The sequence below is a fragment of the Oncorhynchus clarkii genome, chromosome 32, assembly GCF_045791955.1.
Source record: "Oncorhynchus clarkii lewisi isolate Uvic-CL-2024 chromosome 32, UVic_Ocla_1.0, whole genome shotgun sequence".
NCBI classification, from domain to species: domain Eukaryota; kingdom Metazoa; phylum Chordata; class Actinopteri; order Salmoniformes; family Salmonidae; genus Oncorhynchus; species Oncorhynchus clarkii.
Genome location: NC_092178.1, coordinates 28,096,510 through 28,112,730, shown reverse-complemented (window position 1 = coordinate 28,112,730; position 16,221 = coordinate 28,096,510). Strand labels below are relative to the sequence as shown.

Genomic DNA, 16,221 nt, shown 5'->3' with positions numbered 1-16,221 from the left:
CATCGTATATAGACTTGTTTCTACTGTATTATTGACTGTATGTTTGTTTTACTCCATGTGTAACTCTGTGTTGTTGTATGTGTCGAACTGCTTTGCTTTATCTTGGCCAGGTCGCAATTGTAAATGAGAACTTGCTCTCAACTTGCCTACCTGGTTAAATAAAGGTGAAATATTTTATTTTAATAAAACCTGATTTACTTAACAAAAGGCCCATCTCAATAGGTGGTCCAGGTATCCTCATGACATAGCAAAAAGTGGAAGACATCACGAATACCCAATGAGATCAACTCCATGAAGTTTGCAGCTGTGTCTAAAAAAAACTATTTTGCTCAAAAACATTTTCCTTAACCTTTAATGTGCGTACTTGACTGTATTTATACATGGGATATTGCTTTTCAACAGTAAAACTTCAATGGACATCTTTAAGCTCTAAACAGCATTGCATGTACCAGAGAGTTCCATTACCACTAAACGTGCACTGTAACGATGCAGCTGCAATGCTTTGCAGGGAAATGCCCTTCTCACTATACCATAACACGGTCCCTCTACCCTAGGCTAATAATAGCATCAATCACGGCCTGTTGAGCTCTGCTGGTTGTGGCAATACGGAGCATGGATGTCCCCACCGTCTCACCATGGGTTCGTTCGGGTTGCGCTGTCTCAGTGTCAACTTGTTGACATGGGCTTGGCAAAGGAACCGAATGACGATATATCACAGCCCTCTTAGAGAGAAGCTTTAATGAAAGGAATAAAGAGGATACAGAGCATGGAGGGTTTTGGCTGGACGCCAGAGAAACAGACCAGGGAGTCCCATGCCTCTGTTCTGCACAAGTGTAATTGAAGGAGGTATAGGTCTTGAAGGAGCCATTTGAGGAAACAAGTAGACAGAAAAGGGGTAGACTATACTTCAATTTGTTTGAATGATTGCATTACATTACAGGTGTTTCAGAACGCAGAAGGATACAGATTTGTCCAGGTGGATGCTGCTAACATGCAGCTGCTGAGTCTTTGTTCTGTATGGAAGGACATCAGAAGAAAAACTGGAATCCTCCCAAAGGATGGAAGAAAACCAATCATTTTAGCCACACACTAGTGACCTTGGCTTGTTCCGAGTATCGTACTGTGTTATGGCTAAATACTAGATTTCAGCATATTGTTGTTTTGTTTCTCTATGTTCTCATCCAAAATAATTTAAATGGCTATGGCCTGCTTTGTTGTCATGGATATTGCATAGGCTCTCTGATACCAATGGCTGTAAACTGCTTTTGAGTTTGGTTGGATAAGATGGAGTGTGCTTCACTTTGCAATGCAACAACCCTTCAAAAGACAATGGCACCTCAATCTTCAGAGGTCTGCCCTTCAAAGTACAGTTACGATTCTGTCGATATCATTGTACTTCCAGTCATTTCCTATTAAAGATGACATGTAATGTTCCTTTAGCTTAGTCCTACATCCATTACATAACATTCATTACCCTACAGCAATGTGAAATGCCCAGACCCACCACAAAAGGTACAGTACGTACAATATGCCAATGAGTTCAAATGACTACGCAATACACAGCACTATAGATTATATATAATGTAGTGCCCTGATAGGTCTATGCCTTATAGGTAGCGATAACGTCAGCATTAACTTCCTCATTCATAAGCATGAGAGTTCAGTGATCTGCTGCTCTTGTGGAAGTACACTGCCATCAAGTCCTATCGAGGGCCCACATGCACCCACATAGGAAGTGTTGACAGCTGGTAGGGCTTCAACAAAGTGTCTTTTGCGTTAGCTGCCCCAGGCCACAGGCTGTTCCCATGGCAGACTGTTTAGAGCATACAGTAATTGGTTGAATCCAGGAAGTTTAAAGGTCATCATGAGAACTGGGGGACTTCATCGGATCAGTGATTCCTCCATAAAGAACCTTACCTTTGATGTTGAAAATATAGTAAGTAAGATACGGGATCAGTACAACATAGTAATATAATAAGCGAGAAAGAAAATACATTTGTTATTACATATCCAGAACAGAGGAAACATGAGAAACAGAGAAAAGGGAAAGTGTGAAACCGGTTTTACGTCATATGCCCAGTTTATTAGAACGAGGTATTTGATTAGAAATATATTTCATATTTACTGACACCTTTGTAAGAGTGAAACACTAATATCCTCTTTGTTTGTTGAAATAATAAGAGCATGCAGTCTCAGGGTAGCAAACCCATGCCAGAGGAAGTTGTGAGGAAGCGATAGCTGTAAAACGAACAAACAGAGGAAGTCTAATGCAGACCCTCCCACAGTCAGGGTCCATCCGGACTGGAAACACTGTCGAATAGCTTGTTCTGTTCTGTGGGTGAAACAGGAAGTGCTTTGTAGGCTGGAAGTCTTGTGGGAGTCAGGAGACACGCCACACCGAATTAGCTGAGGAAAAAAGGGTCAGCCTCAGCAAGAAAAGACCACATATGCTCCCTTATCAGCATAAACTGATTACAGGACATAAACATTATAATCCAACTGTGGCTTGATGGCTTTCGCGAGAACCTGATAAATCCTAGATTTAGATGAGTTTATTACACTTGGATTAGTTTATCTCACAGAGTAAGAGAGGTAAAGTAGGAGGGAACCTGTGTTAATCACCAGTGGCTATGTTCATAAAACAGCAAGAGGTCACGGTTTTCTGTTTTGTTTTAAACCAATTACAAGACTGAAAAGACATTGGCTGAGCCAAATATACCAAACAAGAGATACTTTTTTGTCAGCCACCCAAAACTTCACTTCAGATTGATCTTTTTTGAAGCTATGACATAAGAGACAGCAAAACTTGAAGTTGATAAGGAAATGAGACTGATGCCTCTTGACAAGCAAGTAGCTCTCTGTAAACACTTAGATTTTATTCACCATATAAAAAAGACAATACCCACCAGTTTCTCTCCTCACAGTTAGACAGAGGATCAAACAATTAATGGCACAAAATTGACTGGTGTCATTTGGAGCTGTTGCTCCGGGGCCATATGGTGATAACATTGATGTGGCCAAAGTAGAAGACCTCATATTTCAAGCGCCGTGCTAGAGATTCGAGTCAGCCTGTGGCCTGAGATGTGGGATGTAGGGCTCATAACTAAGAGGTCAGGAGTTCTAGCACAGAGTAATGGCTCTCGGTTACCCTGTAATACTCCCTTCCTATAGGAATGTCTGAAAGCTGAATTCATAGTTCACAGCCACAGAACTGCAATAGTATGTCAGTCCGTTAGGACATAAATAAGAGCCTCATTAAATTGATTCTTACGAGGCTCGGAAAAGGGTAGTAATGGTCCGGCGGACAATCACGGCTGTTTTAACCTGTTTTCCCTATTCCTGCCGCTAGATTAGGGAAGAACAGATTCATCAACAGACCAGAGAAGCATGAATCTACACTATGGCGTCAGAAAACGTAGGTTTGGGCACAATTCATAGGGATCACCTTGCTGTAATACTCCTGTTGTCCTCTTCCTCTCTCCTTCTGATCAGCTCTCCCCCAGTCTGGTGTGACACCATGGGAAGTTGTGACATGTGCACCGTCTTCGTTCTCATTGGTCAAATCCTCTTTTTTACTTACTGCGTTCTAATCTTTCCGACTCTGGATTAAAGCAAAGTCTAGCACTGGTCCTATAAGTACCTCCTCTTCCATCCTCTACTTTCACCTGGCTCGATTTGGCAGTGGGGCGGTAACCTGCGCCAGGCGGTGTCACCTGAAGGACGGGGTCAGAACTTGGTGACCTGGGGGTGATGACGTAGAATGAGAAGGATAAAATCGGATAAGCCCATCCGGTTATCCCGCATGCTACCAGGACCGGCTTACCCTTCAATGGTGAAAAAAGCATCCAATTGGATCAGTGCCAGCGCTTGGATAATTGCGGGGCCCTGATTGGATGACCAGCGGTGGCTCAAAGAGGGTGGTTTTATTGGATGGCCACCTGTGAAAAGAGCCTCTGAGGCAGAGAATGACCTGCGAGACTAGCTGCGGCACGTGTGAGTCTGTGCACTTGACCTGACTGAGAAATCTTGGAAAGTACAGGCACTAGGGAGCAAAGGTGCTAATGTTACACTAACACGCCATCCTTGGACATATCAAAACTCTACTATGGACCTTATGGTTGAGAATATGGGCAAACATACATACATCTCCACTGTTTTTACCATGGTAACAAACCGCACCTACCTTGGTCAAAGCTAGTCTCTCAACACAGTGGATATAGATGAGGGTATTCAAGGCAACAATCTTATTGATTAGTGATGAGCTCCTCCAAGCGTGACAGGTGCTTGGGAACCTAACCCGCTTGTGTTACTCAGCAGAACTCAGCTGGGTCAGCCAGGCAGAAAGCTAAACCCCTGACAGGCAAACATTGCAGAACTAGCCTAGAACCAAAAGGTTACTTTGGAAACCAAGATCCACACCGGATTTAACCTTATTCAGGGCTGAGTCAATTTCCATTTCAAATAAGTCATGCAAAAGTAAAGATATTCTGTTACTGGAAATGCCTAACTTTATTTCCCTCGTAATTACGTTTAGTTTTTTTGTGTGTCATTGTAAACACAATGAGGTATCGTCTACTACCAGGACCAAACAATTGTGTTGAAATAGTTGAAGTAGCTAATTACACTAAAGTACTGTAGGCCTAATGATCGGGGTTTGATATATAAACACATATGATACCATACATTCAAACAACTCTTGCTCTGGCATGGTGTAGTCTCAGTTTCTGTCACTACTACAATGTGTTGCCTTAGGAGGTACACAAACAGCGTGTCTTTTCACGTTGTCCAAGATTTCATGTAGGTCTTTCATATGGCTTTAGCTTCAAACAAACTAGCAAGCAAAAAATGAATAAACACAAACACATTGGATTGCCCTTGACAGTCTGTGCCCACTGTTTAACTCTATACCATAGAGACAGTCACTCTAACCACCATAAAGTTGAAGGTAGCTTATGTACAAATGCACACACTGCCATGCACACACAAACATATGGTAGAAGGCCCTGCTGAATGAAGGGCCTGGAAGAAACATGAAGGAGAAAAAAGGACACAATAACAAACGTCTTTTAATGTAACAATATGCACCATTCAAGTGAACCTCACAACTACCGTTAGAGTTGGATGCCCCTTCGTCCTTGTACAGCCATATCTACAGGCATTGTAGTGAATGCAATGCATTTCTTTTGATGATGACATATGATGGTTATTACTTCAAATAAAGAAAGAGCAACGTGTGTTGCGTAACCCCACCGTTTCAATGGTTGGCAGGTGAGAGAGAAACAACAAGCTCCTCTCCTATGAACTGTTTTGAACATAGTTCAGAAGAGTATACTGCCGCTGTGAGGATGGTGGGGCCATATCCTCGGGAAACCACAATGACAAAATAATTAACTTTGCACTATCACACTCCAGCTTGTGCCACTTTCCAGTGCTTGTCCCTACACACAACTCTGATGTGAGAGTCTATTTTTCTAAAAGTTCATTTTCTCTGTAGAGACCCATCCACCCAAAAAGTTTCAGTAGAGGACACTGCACATCATCTTCTGGTTATGTTCTCTCCCACCATTAACAGAAGGCTAACCGCAATACCACTTTCACACTTACAGTAAACGTGATCCTGCTGACAAAATGACCAGCATGGTAGGGGACATAAGAGGTCAACAGGGACTAACCTATACACTGTTCAAACACAAGGTCGTAGACAAAGAAATAAGTGTGCCGCATTGTAAAAACTGTCTTGTGTCGGTGCCAGTACTATGGCCACAGGCCACTCTATAAGGCTGATATTCTTGCGAGCAGTTAAAATGTAGGGGCTGTCAAGAGCTGTAAATTGTCGCCTGCTTGGCCGGCCCTGACCAGACAGTAGAATCCTCTCTGGTTACGTCCCATGGTCTTGATTCATGGGGAGCAACATGGCTCGATTCCAGTGGGATACCCATGGAAGGTGTGTGGTGAACAAGTCCAGGGTTATGTTCATTGGGGACATGCAACAGTAAATATTTTGCAACTGAAAACTAAAATGCCTTGTCCTCGACCAAGGCATTCTCTCCCTATTTCAGGATGTTTTCTTCTGTATGGTATCAAATGAACACAACCTTGTTTTGAAGGAGTATTCTGTGATTTTGTTGACCAACTCTTCAGAATCAGTCAAGAAGCTGTTTGTTTACATGTCCTCGTCTATGTAGGTTAAATCTTTTAACTGACTTGCCTAGTTAAATAAAATACATATTTGTACTTGGTATTTTACCAAATAGGGCTATGTTCTGTATACCACCCCTACCTTGTCACAACACCACTGGTTGGCTCAAACGCATTAAGGAAAGAAATTCCACAAATTAACTTTTAACAAGGCACATCTGTTAAATGAAATGCATTCCGGGTGAAGTTGGTTGAGAGAATGCCAATGAGTGTGCAAAGCTGTCATCAAGGCAGTCGCTAGTTTGAAATATAAAATATATTTGGATTTGTTAAACACTTTTTTGTTTACTATATGATTCAATGTGTGTTATTTCATAATTTTGATATCTTCACTATTATTCTAAAATGTAGAAAATAGTAAAAATTAAGAAAAACCCTTGAATGAGGTGGTGTCCAAACTTTCGCCTGGTACTGTACATGAGTCCAAAATGAGAACTGTTCAATCCCCAGCAGAATTATAATTGCACTACCAACTCAGTGGAGATGATAGGAGGGGTTTTACGTAAGAATAACATTTTCACCATTGCATGTTGTTTTAGAAATACCCATGCCGCATAGTGTACAGAACAAAACTGTGTGTGGGCCACGCATGTACAGTATACCGTCTTCCCTCAGGAAGAAAAACACGATGTAGGAGTCATTCGGCAAGAAGAGCAAGTGAGGTATGCAGGTCTGTAAACAGAACTCATGGTGGTGTGACCGACCGACAGAGGAGCACTGTGGCCTCCACTCCTTCTGTATATGTGACAGTTGGCGGGGCTGCCACCATGTATAGAAAGGCCCACTGAGCTTTGACTTTGTTTACCAATGGCTGTGGCTCAGATACTGAACTCATGAATGACAAGAACACTCAAGCTCTATGAGTTGAGTTGACAACAACAGGAGGGGACATCTTTGCCAGGGGTTAGATCTGTGTATGCAAAGGAGAACATTTGCTACATTCTGTTGTGAAACTCATCCTACACTAAACAAAAATATAAACTCAATATGCAACAATTTCAAAGATTTAACTTTAAAAAAGATTTTTACTTTGTTTTCCCCTAAGCAACTGATACCCCTCCCCTAATTGGAGTTTACTCCAAAGATTTTACACAAGTGTGTTATTTGCATATCCCAACTCCCCCCTGAGTCACCCGCAGGGAGTGGGTCACTATTTTCTAGTGCCCCTAGAGCAATTAGGGTCAAGTGCCTTGCTCAAGGGCAATGAGACAGATTTTTCGCCTCGTCAGCCTTGAGATTCAAACCAGTGACCTTTCAGTTACTGGCCCAACGCTTTAACCTTGAGGCTACCCACCTCGTTTGAGTGTGATTGATGTTGTTTAGATATAGAATTTCTTAAAATCAAATGGTTAAAAAGCAGAAGACTTACAGGGCTGATATTCTGAGTTAAAAAAAAGCATGTTTTTCAAAGCTAGTCACGCAATGTAAACTTTCTGCCCTAGACTAGGCTTACATTTTAAGGGTTGTCTTTTCACCTTGGACGGCAGGATGTTAAACGCTGTCCAAGGAAATGGAGGATCACTCCCTTTAACGGGTAGAATAAAAAAAAAACATTCTGGGAGCTCACCACTATAAATTACCAGGAAGTTGGCTGAAAAAAACACTTTTAACGTGTCATGAGTTTACACACGTTCACACCCAATTCCATCCCTGTTCCTTTTAAATTGGCAATGGTGAATAACTTTTTTTTGTCAACTGCATAACCTACCAACTACACACAGTGAAAATACACCACACCTGATTTACCAGGGAGTAATATGCCATCTGCTGGTTGGTTGATACAAATATTTACTCTGGAGCTATAAAATGTATTTAGACTCAAATGAAACACTTTCAAATTGTCAACCGGCATAACATAATTTGACATTACAGGAAAAACATATTTAAAAAGAATACACACCATTTTTTTTGGATTGCAACTATTGTTTTCAACATTTGATTGTCATATACACTTAAAAGAGACTTACACCAAGGAATTACAAAAACTAAAATACCTCTCTAAAACACGTCTTTACTTTAAAAACCATAGACTGCTGCAATTGTACGTGTTAATTAAAACCATCAAATCCGTTAAAGTTATAAAAGGCATCAATATCCTGTAAATACTTCAGCTCCCATTACTACCTCAACATAGCTGAAGAAAGGGGAACAGTCAGCATGACTAGTTAGGATCTTTGGCACTTTAAATCACCACACACAATAAGAAAATGTCTGACTATTCTCTCTAGATGTCTACATTGAGCCACTGTTTTCACCAGCTGTCACCATCTTCCATGTCTTGGATCTAGGTTATTGTTCTTTCCATGTTTTAGACTATACCGGTCAATGTCTGTTCCCATGGCCAATGACTCCACAAGTAATTAGAATACTGTAACTATGTCCGCAGGGAGGATAACGCAAAGCCGTCTCTTTTTGTCTATTCAGTGTTATCAACACTCTTACGGTCTCTCAGTAAGTGGCTTCGTCCATGTTGTCATCACTGTCCCCTCCAAACTCCTCTCCATTGTCAAAGTAAGACATGATGTAGTCGGTATCCTGGAACACAGATGATGATGATTATTGAGCTATGCAAGGAGGAATGATAGCCTACCAAGTGAACAATGGCTCCCCGGTCCACTGGCTTGTCAACATCTTTTTCATATTTTTACTTGTCTGTGGCTCCTTAGTATAGTAGCTAGCAAGTTTGATTTGCGCTGTTTTTAGCATGTTTGTCATAGCTATTCAACCATACATTAGAGGAAGAAGGCATCTTACTTCATCTAAATATTCCTCCTTTGTGAACTTGTATAACATTTCTGTCAGTATTCTTTTGGGGAGATTAATCTAGCAAAACACCGTAGAAAACTTATGGCCTGCATAAATACAGATGTGTCTGTCACAAACTCAATGGCACGGGAAACTTTGAAGGCTGGACCCAGTTGACAGAATGTGGCAAGTTCGCTAGCTAGAGCGCTAGTTCAAGACAGACAGGAAGAGCGGACAGAAGACTAAAAAGGACAACCTGAACCATGCATAGCCATGGTGACTTACAGAAGATATGCATTTCATCAGGGTATTAGCTGTTGGCCAATGTGCCCGGCAATATCTTTATTTTCATCTTTTATTGACCAAAATATGGCTGTTACCAGCTAACAAACTTGTGATTAGAAGGTGAGGATTTTACGGAGCCTAAACACACCTTAGACACCATTTATGCACCTTTTTTATTTTGTAAATAGCTTTTGAGTAGCTATTACGATAAATTAGCGTTGTTAGCATTAGCTTTACTCACCAACCATTATCTTCACTGGCATTTCACACATTTTTTTACGACTAAATATCTGACCATAACAATCAGATTCAAAGCGGAACAAGGTATAAAATGTGACGGACCTCATCAGTCGCCATTACCCCTTACCTCTTCAAAGTCTTCCTCATAGTCCTCTTCATCTGCCTGTTCTTCTTCCTCGTTCGTCTTCTTTTTCTCCTCGTCCTGCTCTTCCTCAGAGTTCACCGCCTCTTCTTTCTTTTCAAGAGTCTGAAGAGTGTGTTTCCAAGAAACATCAAAACCAGGGCAGGGTACATGCATATTAGCCCCTAATTAGGAGTAACTAAAAGGTTTGTATTTCTGATCTCTAGTCTCCTTTTGAAGAAAGGTTAGTCGTTTCTGTAATATCCTACCTCTAGCTTGGTGAGAATCTCCTCTTTTCCTACAAGAGGCACCTTTGTCCGTTTAACCTGAGGTGTGGGTCCTAGAAGACAAGAATGGAACATGAAGGTTAGCTTAAAAGTAAGTAAATAAAAAAATCAGAACTGACGTGGCAACAAATGGAGCAGGACAGAAGCATGGCCGTAACTAAACTCAGCAAAAAAAGAAATGTCCCTTTCTCAGGACCCTGTCATTCAAAGATAATTCGTAAAAATCTAAATAACTTCACAGATCTTCATTGTGACGGGTTTAAACACTGTGTCCCATGCTTGTTCAATGAACCATAAACAATTAATGAACATGCACCTGTGGAACGGTCGTAAAAACACTAACAGCTTACAGACGGTAGGCAATTAAGGTCACAGTTATGAAAACTTAGGATACCAAAGAGGCCTTTCTACTGACTCTGAAAAACACCAAAAGAAAGATGCCCAGGGTCCCTGCTTATCTGCGTGAATGTGCTATAGGCATGCTGCAAGGAGGCATGAGGACTGCAAATGTGGCCAGGACAATAAATTGCATTGTCCGTGCTGTGAGACGCCCAAGACAGCGCTACAAGGAGACAGGATGGACAGTTGATCGTCCTTGCAGTGGCAGACCAAGTGTAACAACACCTGCACAGGATCGGTACATCCAAATTTGAGACCTTTGGTTCCAACCTCCGTTTCTTGTGAGATGCAGAGTAGGTAAACGAATAATCTCTGCATCGGTGGTTCCCAACATGAAGCATGGAGGTGGTGGTGTGATGGTGCATTGCTGGTTACACTGTTGGTGATTTCTTTAGAATTCAAGGCAGACTTAACTAGCATGGCTACCACAGCATTCTGCAGCGATACGCCATCCCATCTGGTTTGCGCTTAGTGGGACTATAATTTGCTGTACAATGACCCAAAACACACCTCCAGGCTATGTAAGGGCTATTTGACCAAGAATGAGAGTGATGGAGTGATGCATCCGATGACCTGGCCTCCACAATCACCTGACCACAACCCAATTGAGATGGTTTGGGACGAGTTGGACCGCAGAGTGAAGGAAAAGGAGCCAACAAGTGCTCAGCATATGTGGGAACTCCTTCAAGACTGCTGGAAAAGCATTCCTCATGAAGCTGGTTGAGAGAATGCCAAGAGTGTGCAAAGCTGTCATCAAGGCAAAGGGTGGCTACTTTGAAGAATCTCAAATATATTTTGATTTGTTTAACACTTTTTTGGTTACTACATGATTCCATGTGTTATTCTACAATGTAGAAAAGAGCAAAAATAAAGAAAACCCCTTGAATGAGCAGGTGTGTCCAAACTTTTGACTGGTACTGTATGTTTTCGTGTATAGAGTGTGGCAAAAAAGTATTTATCTCAATACTTTGTTATATACCCTTTGTTGGCAATGACAGAGGTCAAACGTTTTCTGTAAGTCTTTACAAGGTTTTCACACACTGTTGCTGGTATTTGGCCCATTCCTCCATGCAGATCTCCTCTAGAGCAGTGATGTTTTAGGGCTGTTGCTGGGCAACATGGACTTTCAACTCATTCCAAAGATTTTCTATGGGGTTGAGATCTGGAGACTGGCTAGGCCACTCCAGGACCTTGAAATGCTTCTTACAAAGCCACTCCTTTGTTGCCCGGGCGGTGTGTTTGGGATCATTTTCATGCTGAAAGACCCAGCCAAGTTTCATCTTCAATCTTCACTCAAAATCTCACGATTACATGGCCCCATTCATTCTTTCCTTTACACGGGTCAGTCGTCCTTGTTCCTTTGCAGAAAAACAGCCCCAAAGCATGATGTTTCCACCCCCATGCTTCACAGTAGGTATGGTGTTCTTTGGATGCAACTCAGCAATCTTTGTCCTCCAAACACGACGAGTTGAGTTTTTACCAAAAAGTTATATTTTGGTTTCATCTGACCATATGACATTCTCCCAATCTTCTTCTGGATCATCCAAATGCTCTAGCAAACTTCAGACGGGCCTGGACATGTACTGGCTTAAACAGGGCAACACGTCTGGCACTGCAGGATTTGAGTCCCTGGCGGCGTAGTGTGTTACTGATGGTAGGCTTTGTTACTTTGGTCCCAGCTCTCTGCAGGTCATTCACTAGGTCCCCCCGTGTGGTTCTGGGATTTTTGCTCACCGTTCTTGTGATCATTTTGACCCCATGGGGTGAGATCTTGCGTGGAGCCCCAGATCGAGGGAGATTATCAGTGGTCTTGTATGTCTTCCATTTCCTAATAATTGCTTCCACAGTTGATTTCTTCAAACCAAGCTGCTTACCTATTGCAGATTCAGTCTTCCCAGCCTGGTGCAGGTCTACAATTTTGTTTCTGGTGTCCTTTGACAGCTCTTTGGTCTTGGCCATAGTGGAGTTTGGAGTGTGACTGTTTGAGGTTGTGGACAGGTGTCTTTTATACTGATAACAAGTTCAAACAGGTGCCATTAATACAGATAATTAGTGGAGGACAGAGGAGCCTCTTAAAGAAGGTCTGTGAGAGCCAGGTCTGTGAGAGCCAGAAATCTTGCTTGTTTGTAGGTGACCAAATACTTATTTTCCACCATAATTTGCAAATAAATTCATAAAAAATCCTACAATGTGATTTTCTGGATTTTTTAAAAACATTTTGTCTGTCATAGTTGAAGTGTACCTATGATGAGAATTACAGGCCTCTCTCATCTTTTTAAGTGGGAGAACTTGCACAATTGGTGGCTGACTAAATACCTTTTTTGCCCCACTGTGTGTGTGTGTGTGTGTGTGTGTGTATATATCTTTTTTTTTTTGGTACACAAAGAAAATCAATTACGGGTCAACATCTAAATATTGCTCCCAGCGTTGATCAAAGCACAGAACAGTCATATTTTTGATCTGACAGAGTTCTAATTGCGCCTGCCTCTTTGCGAATGAGTGGAATCAAGAACAGTTGTTTGTTGGTTATGTTAGCCTGCGTTCCCCAGATTTGCCTTTTTAGCAGCATTTTCACCACTCTCTCAAAAGGCTAACTCCACCCTCTCGCACCACAGGCCGGCTCAAGTAGGCAACAAGAGCTGCTGCTGACAGTGTGTTTGCGCGATACCAGACAAAAAGCTATTTTAAAAACGTCCCGCGACTCCTGCCGTGTCTACAGACATCCCCCAAACAAACAAAAACGGACTCACAACTGGTAAATAGTCGCTTATGTCAGTCAGGTGACTAGAAATGTATAGAAATGCAATAAATTAGTTTCAACTTAAAAACAAAATTCTTACAGACGTCACTTAAACTCAAAACCTGTTTAGGGACTTGACAGGAGGTTGGAATCAGTTCAATCGTGGCATATGTCTCACAAGGAATTAAAAAACCAAAGTAAGTAGCTAAGCAAATAAGTAAATTAAATTTCACTGAGTATCTGAGAAGAAAATCTCAATTGAAAACAATACATGGCTTACAAAGTTTGAATTCCACACACAAGTCCTTGAGATAAAGCACTCACTTTTACCCCGAGGTTCTCTCACTTTAACACAAAGCTCTTTAGGCAATCTGCTCCAGTCTGAAACAGAACCATAAAAAAAGAGAAACACGTTACCATAGAAAATATGCATTGCATAAAACACACCAGAAATGCATCACATTCAAAGTATGAGGAATAATGACACCACAGCACAAGATTATAAATCAGATTAGTTCAGACAAGAAATTGACTGTCTGGCACCATCAGCTGGACATATACCAAAACTGCATCAAAAGAAAATACCAGAAATAGGACTGACCCAGTCTGGCTAGGCTAGGGGTGCCACTGAAGAATACTAGCAGTAGGAAAGTGGTACAGGGAACAAAAGAGTTCATAAAAGAGACAAATGTTCTGTGATCAGTTGAGCGCAGATTCTTACAGCCTGTAATTCCACAAACCAGCCCCAGCCAATCATCACTCACCTGGGCTCCACTCGATGGTGCTGTCCTTGGGTTCTCCGCTCTGGTACTTATCAGAGTAGCGATCGACATCTACATGGGAAACAGCAGCAAGATTATAACTAACAATTTCCTATTCATATAATACCAACCAGGGAAAATTGTAGAACACAACTACAAAACCTTCTATACCATTTGTCTGACATAACAGCCGCCATAACTGGGTACTTTTTTACAAGCATTCAACATTACGATTATTGTGAATGCTCTAATAGAACAGTTTGATTTAAATATTTACATGCCTTGCCCTTACAATCTGGTTTACATGTTAATCAGGCTACTAATTACAGCAATTATATAATCTTTGGGAAGCCTATTTAATTATGACAAAAAAAACTATTTCACTTCATTCACACCAATGACGTAACAAATGCTTGCAACATTCTTTAAAAGTTTACCAATAATATTAACCACACAACTTTGGAAGCTAGCTCAATCATGGTTAATAACATTCTATGATTTCTCCACCCCTTAAACTGAGACTCTGCGATATGACGTTGCCACGAGCAGCACCGCAGTTGAGCGCAATATAAGACGATGTACTCACCGAATATCATAGAGTATCTGTGCATGTGCACTTCAATTGCTACAACATGATAACTATCGGACCAAAACGGCAGAACAGTTTAGCCTCACAGTTGTTGCTGAAATCATCCTGATATTGCCATTTTACTCTACCTCTTTTGGGAGCAGCCCGTCTGATGTAGAAAGGCAGGGTCTTGGTGGCGGCCCTCAGCTCCTGTTTCAGAGCAAGCATGTACTCCACCTCCTCTCCTGTCTGCAGGGGCACAGGCTGGACTGGCATGGGCTGAGGTTAAGGAGAGGGAACAGATCAGGAGACTGGGTTGCTATCGCACCACAACACTAGCACTAAGCAAACATGTTACTAGATTTAAATTACTATACAGTATTTAATAATACTGCAAACTGTTTAAAGGATGGTAGGCTATATAATGTGTCTAAACCAGACAGTGTCCATACAAATCATACTGTACATGTACCTCAGAGAGAAAATTGCCTTGAAGAGAAAAAGAAAACATTTACGCATTACATTACTAGCAATATTAGATAAGTCATTATTTTAATTTTGTGATGCTCAAGAGCACTATAAGCAATTGTGGCAAGGTGAGTCCAGACTGTGTTACAAGCCCTGACTCCATGTGCACACTCACAGGGAAGAGGGGTGAGGGCTTAAAGGTGGTGGGGGGCAGGCTGTCCCCCCTTCCTATGCCCACATCCTCCAGGTTGAAGGTCATCTGTCCCCTTCCACGACCCCTGCCTCTTCCAGTCATGGGGATGGGTATGTTGCTAAATGCTGAAAGAATCGTGGGAAGAAAAAAAATCAGATAGAGGTAGCCAAACAAATACACATAGCAACCAGTATTGTGGATATCTAACTCGCATTTGGGAGTATTCTCCCAACACTAGGCTCCCAATTTACCTTTGTTTACAGATAACTAGTAACATTAACTAGCTAACTTTGGGTAGATACCGTTCGTTAGGTAGCTAGCACTCAATTACAGCATGGAAGTCCATACTGACTCTTCTGTATCGTTTTGGAATCTGGAAAGTTAATATCACACATGATTAAACCAAATCCTTAGCAAGCAAAATATATAGCTACAGTAGTTTGCTATGATATTTGAACTGCCGGCCAGTGACCTCTCCAGTGCAGCATTGTGCTTGTTTGCATAGCCTGCTAGCTATTATTGTCTGGCATTCAAGCAAGCTATGTTTCGCAGCTGTTCTATGACATTATACTTTTTCACGTACCTACAATGTGTCAGTTGAGATCGTAAAATATAGAGCCAAGCCCTGAAACGCACAGTATAAAAAACCAAGCCCAACAGAATCCAACCCAAATGTCTTATTTTTTTCCCCCAAAACCAAATATCTTGAATGGCTAGCTAACTTAGTAGTAACGTTAGAAATGCTGCAGTCTACAGAGCCCAAAACAGATCCACTGGCTTGATAGCGATGTAGCCAACGTTTGCTAGCTGACGATTACGCTTGCAGGCTGAGCGTTCTAATAAACTACAGTGCAGGTTATAATACGTATGTTGTTTTTCCTCTTGACACATACATAGTTTATTATACCTTAGAATATGAAAATTGATTTCCGAGTATGCCCACACGTGCACAGACAGCCGGATGTTTTCAACTGGAGTCCACGTGTGTTCCGTCGGCATTGAATGTCTCAGGAAACACATTCTGTGCGCAATAGTTCCACCCTACTGTCTGTACTAAAATAATAAATTGTTACTTTAATCTAGCATAATAGTTTCCCCACAAAAAAAAATGTGGTAGCGTTTTGTAGCAGTTGTTCATTTATTAATTATTCTGTCTGAGCTATAAGGAAAAACGTCTCACAACATATTCGTGCTCCCCACTGCCACCATGCAGCAC

At 41.6% G+C, this 16,221-nt stretch overlaps 1 protein-coding gene across 2 annotated transcripts; it reads right to left on the bottom strand.

Annotated features, from left to right (window-relative positions):
* Nucleotides 1–5,048: 5,048 nt before the first annotated feature.
* On the bottom strand, nucleotides 5,049–16,005 carry LOC139391858 (DNA-directed RNA polymerase III subunit RPC7-like). Of its 2 annotated transcripts, none has more exons than XM_071139456.1 (8): nucleotides 15,913–16,005; nucleotides 14,988–15,130; nucleotides 14,494–14,623; nucleotides 13,780–13,848; nucleotides 13,340–13,396; nucleotides 9,859–9,929; nucleotides 9,596–9,715; nucleotides 5,049–8,733 (listed from the first exon to the last, which is right to left on the bottom strand). In XM_071139456.1, exons 2-8 carry the CDS (start codon nucleotides 15,105–15,107, stop codon nucleotides 8,647–8,649), a joined length of 654 nt encoding a protein of 217 aa, XP_070995557.1. In that variant the 5' UTR covers nucleotides 15,108–15,130; nucleotides 15,913–16,005; the 3' UTR covers nucleotides 5,049–8,646. The 2 variants fall into 2 exon arrangements, with proteins under 2 accessions (XP_070995557.1, XP_070995558.1); XM_071139457.1 differs by lacking the exon at nucleotides 15,913–16,005 and adding an exon at nucleotides 15,308–15,404 and having other exon boundaries at nucleotides 7,970–8,733.
* Nucleotides 16,006–16,221: the final 216 nt, after the last annotated feature.

What these genes read in the sequence shown, in the direction of transcription:
- LOC139391858 (XM_071139456.1), bottom strand. Translation starts at nt 15,107, where the DNA reads ATGACTGGAAGAGGCAGGGGTCGTGGAAGGGGACAGATGACCTTCAAC. An exon ending in GAGAGAACCTCGGGGTAAAA is followed by an intron (nt 9,930 to 13,339) that starts GTGAGTGCTTTA and finishes CTTGTCTTCTAG; the next exon opens with GACCCACACCTCAGGTTAAA. An exon ending in AGATTCTCACCAAGCTAGAG is followed by an intron (nt 9,716 to 9,858) that starts GTAGGATATTAC and finishes CACACTCTTCAG; the next exon opens with ACTCTTGAAAAGAAAGAAGA.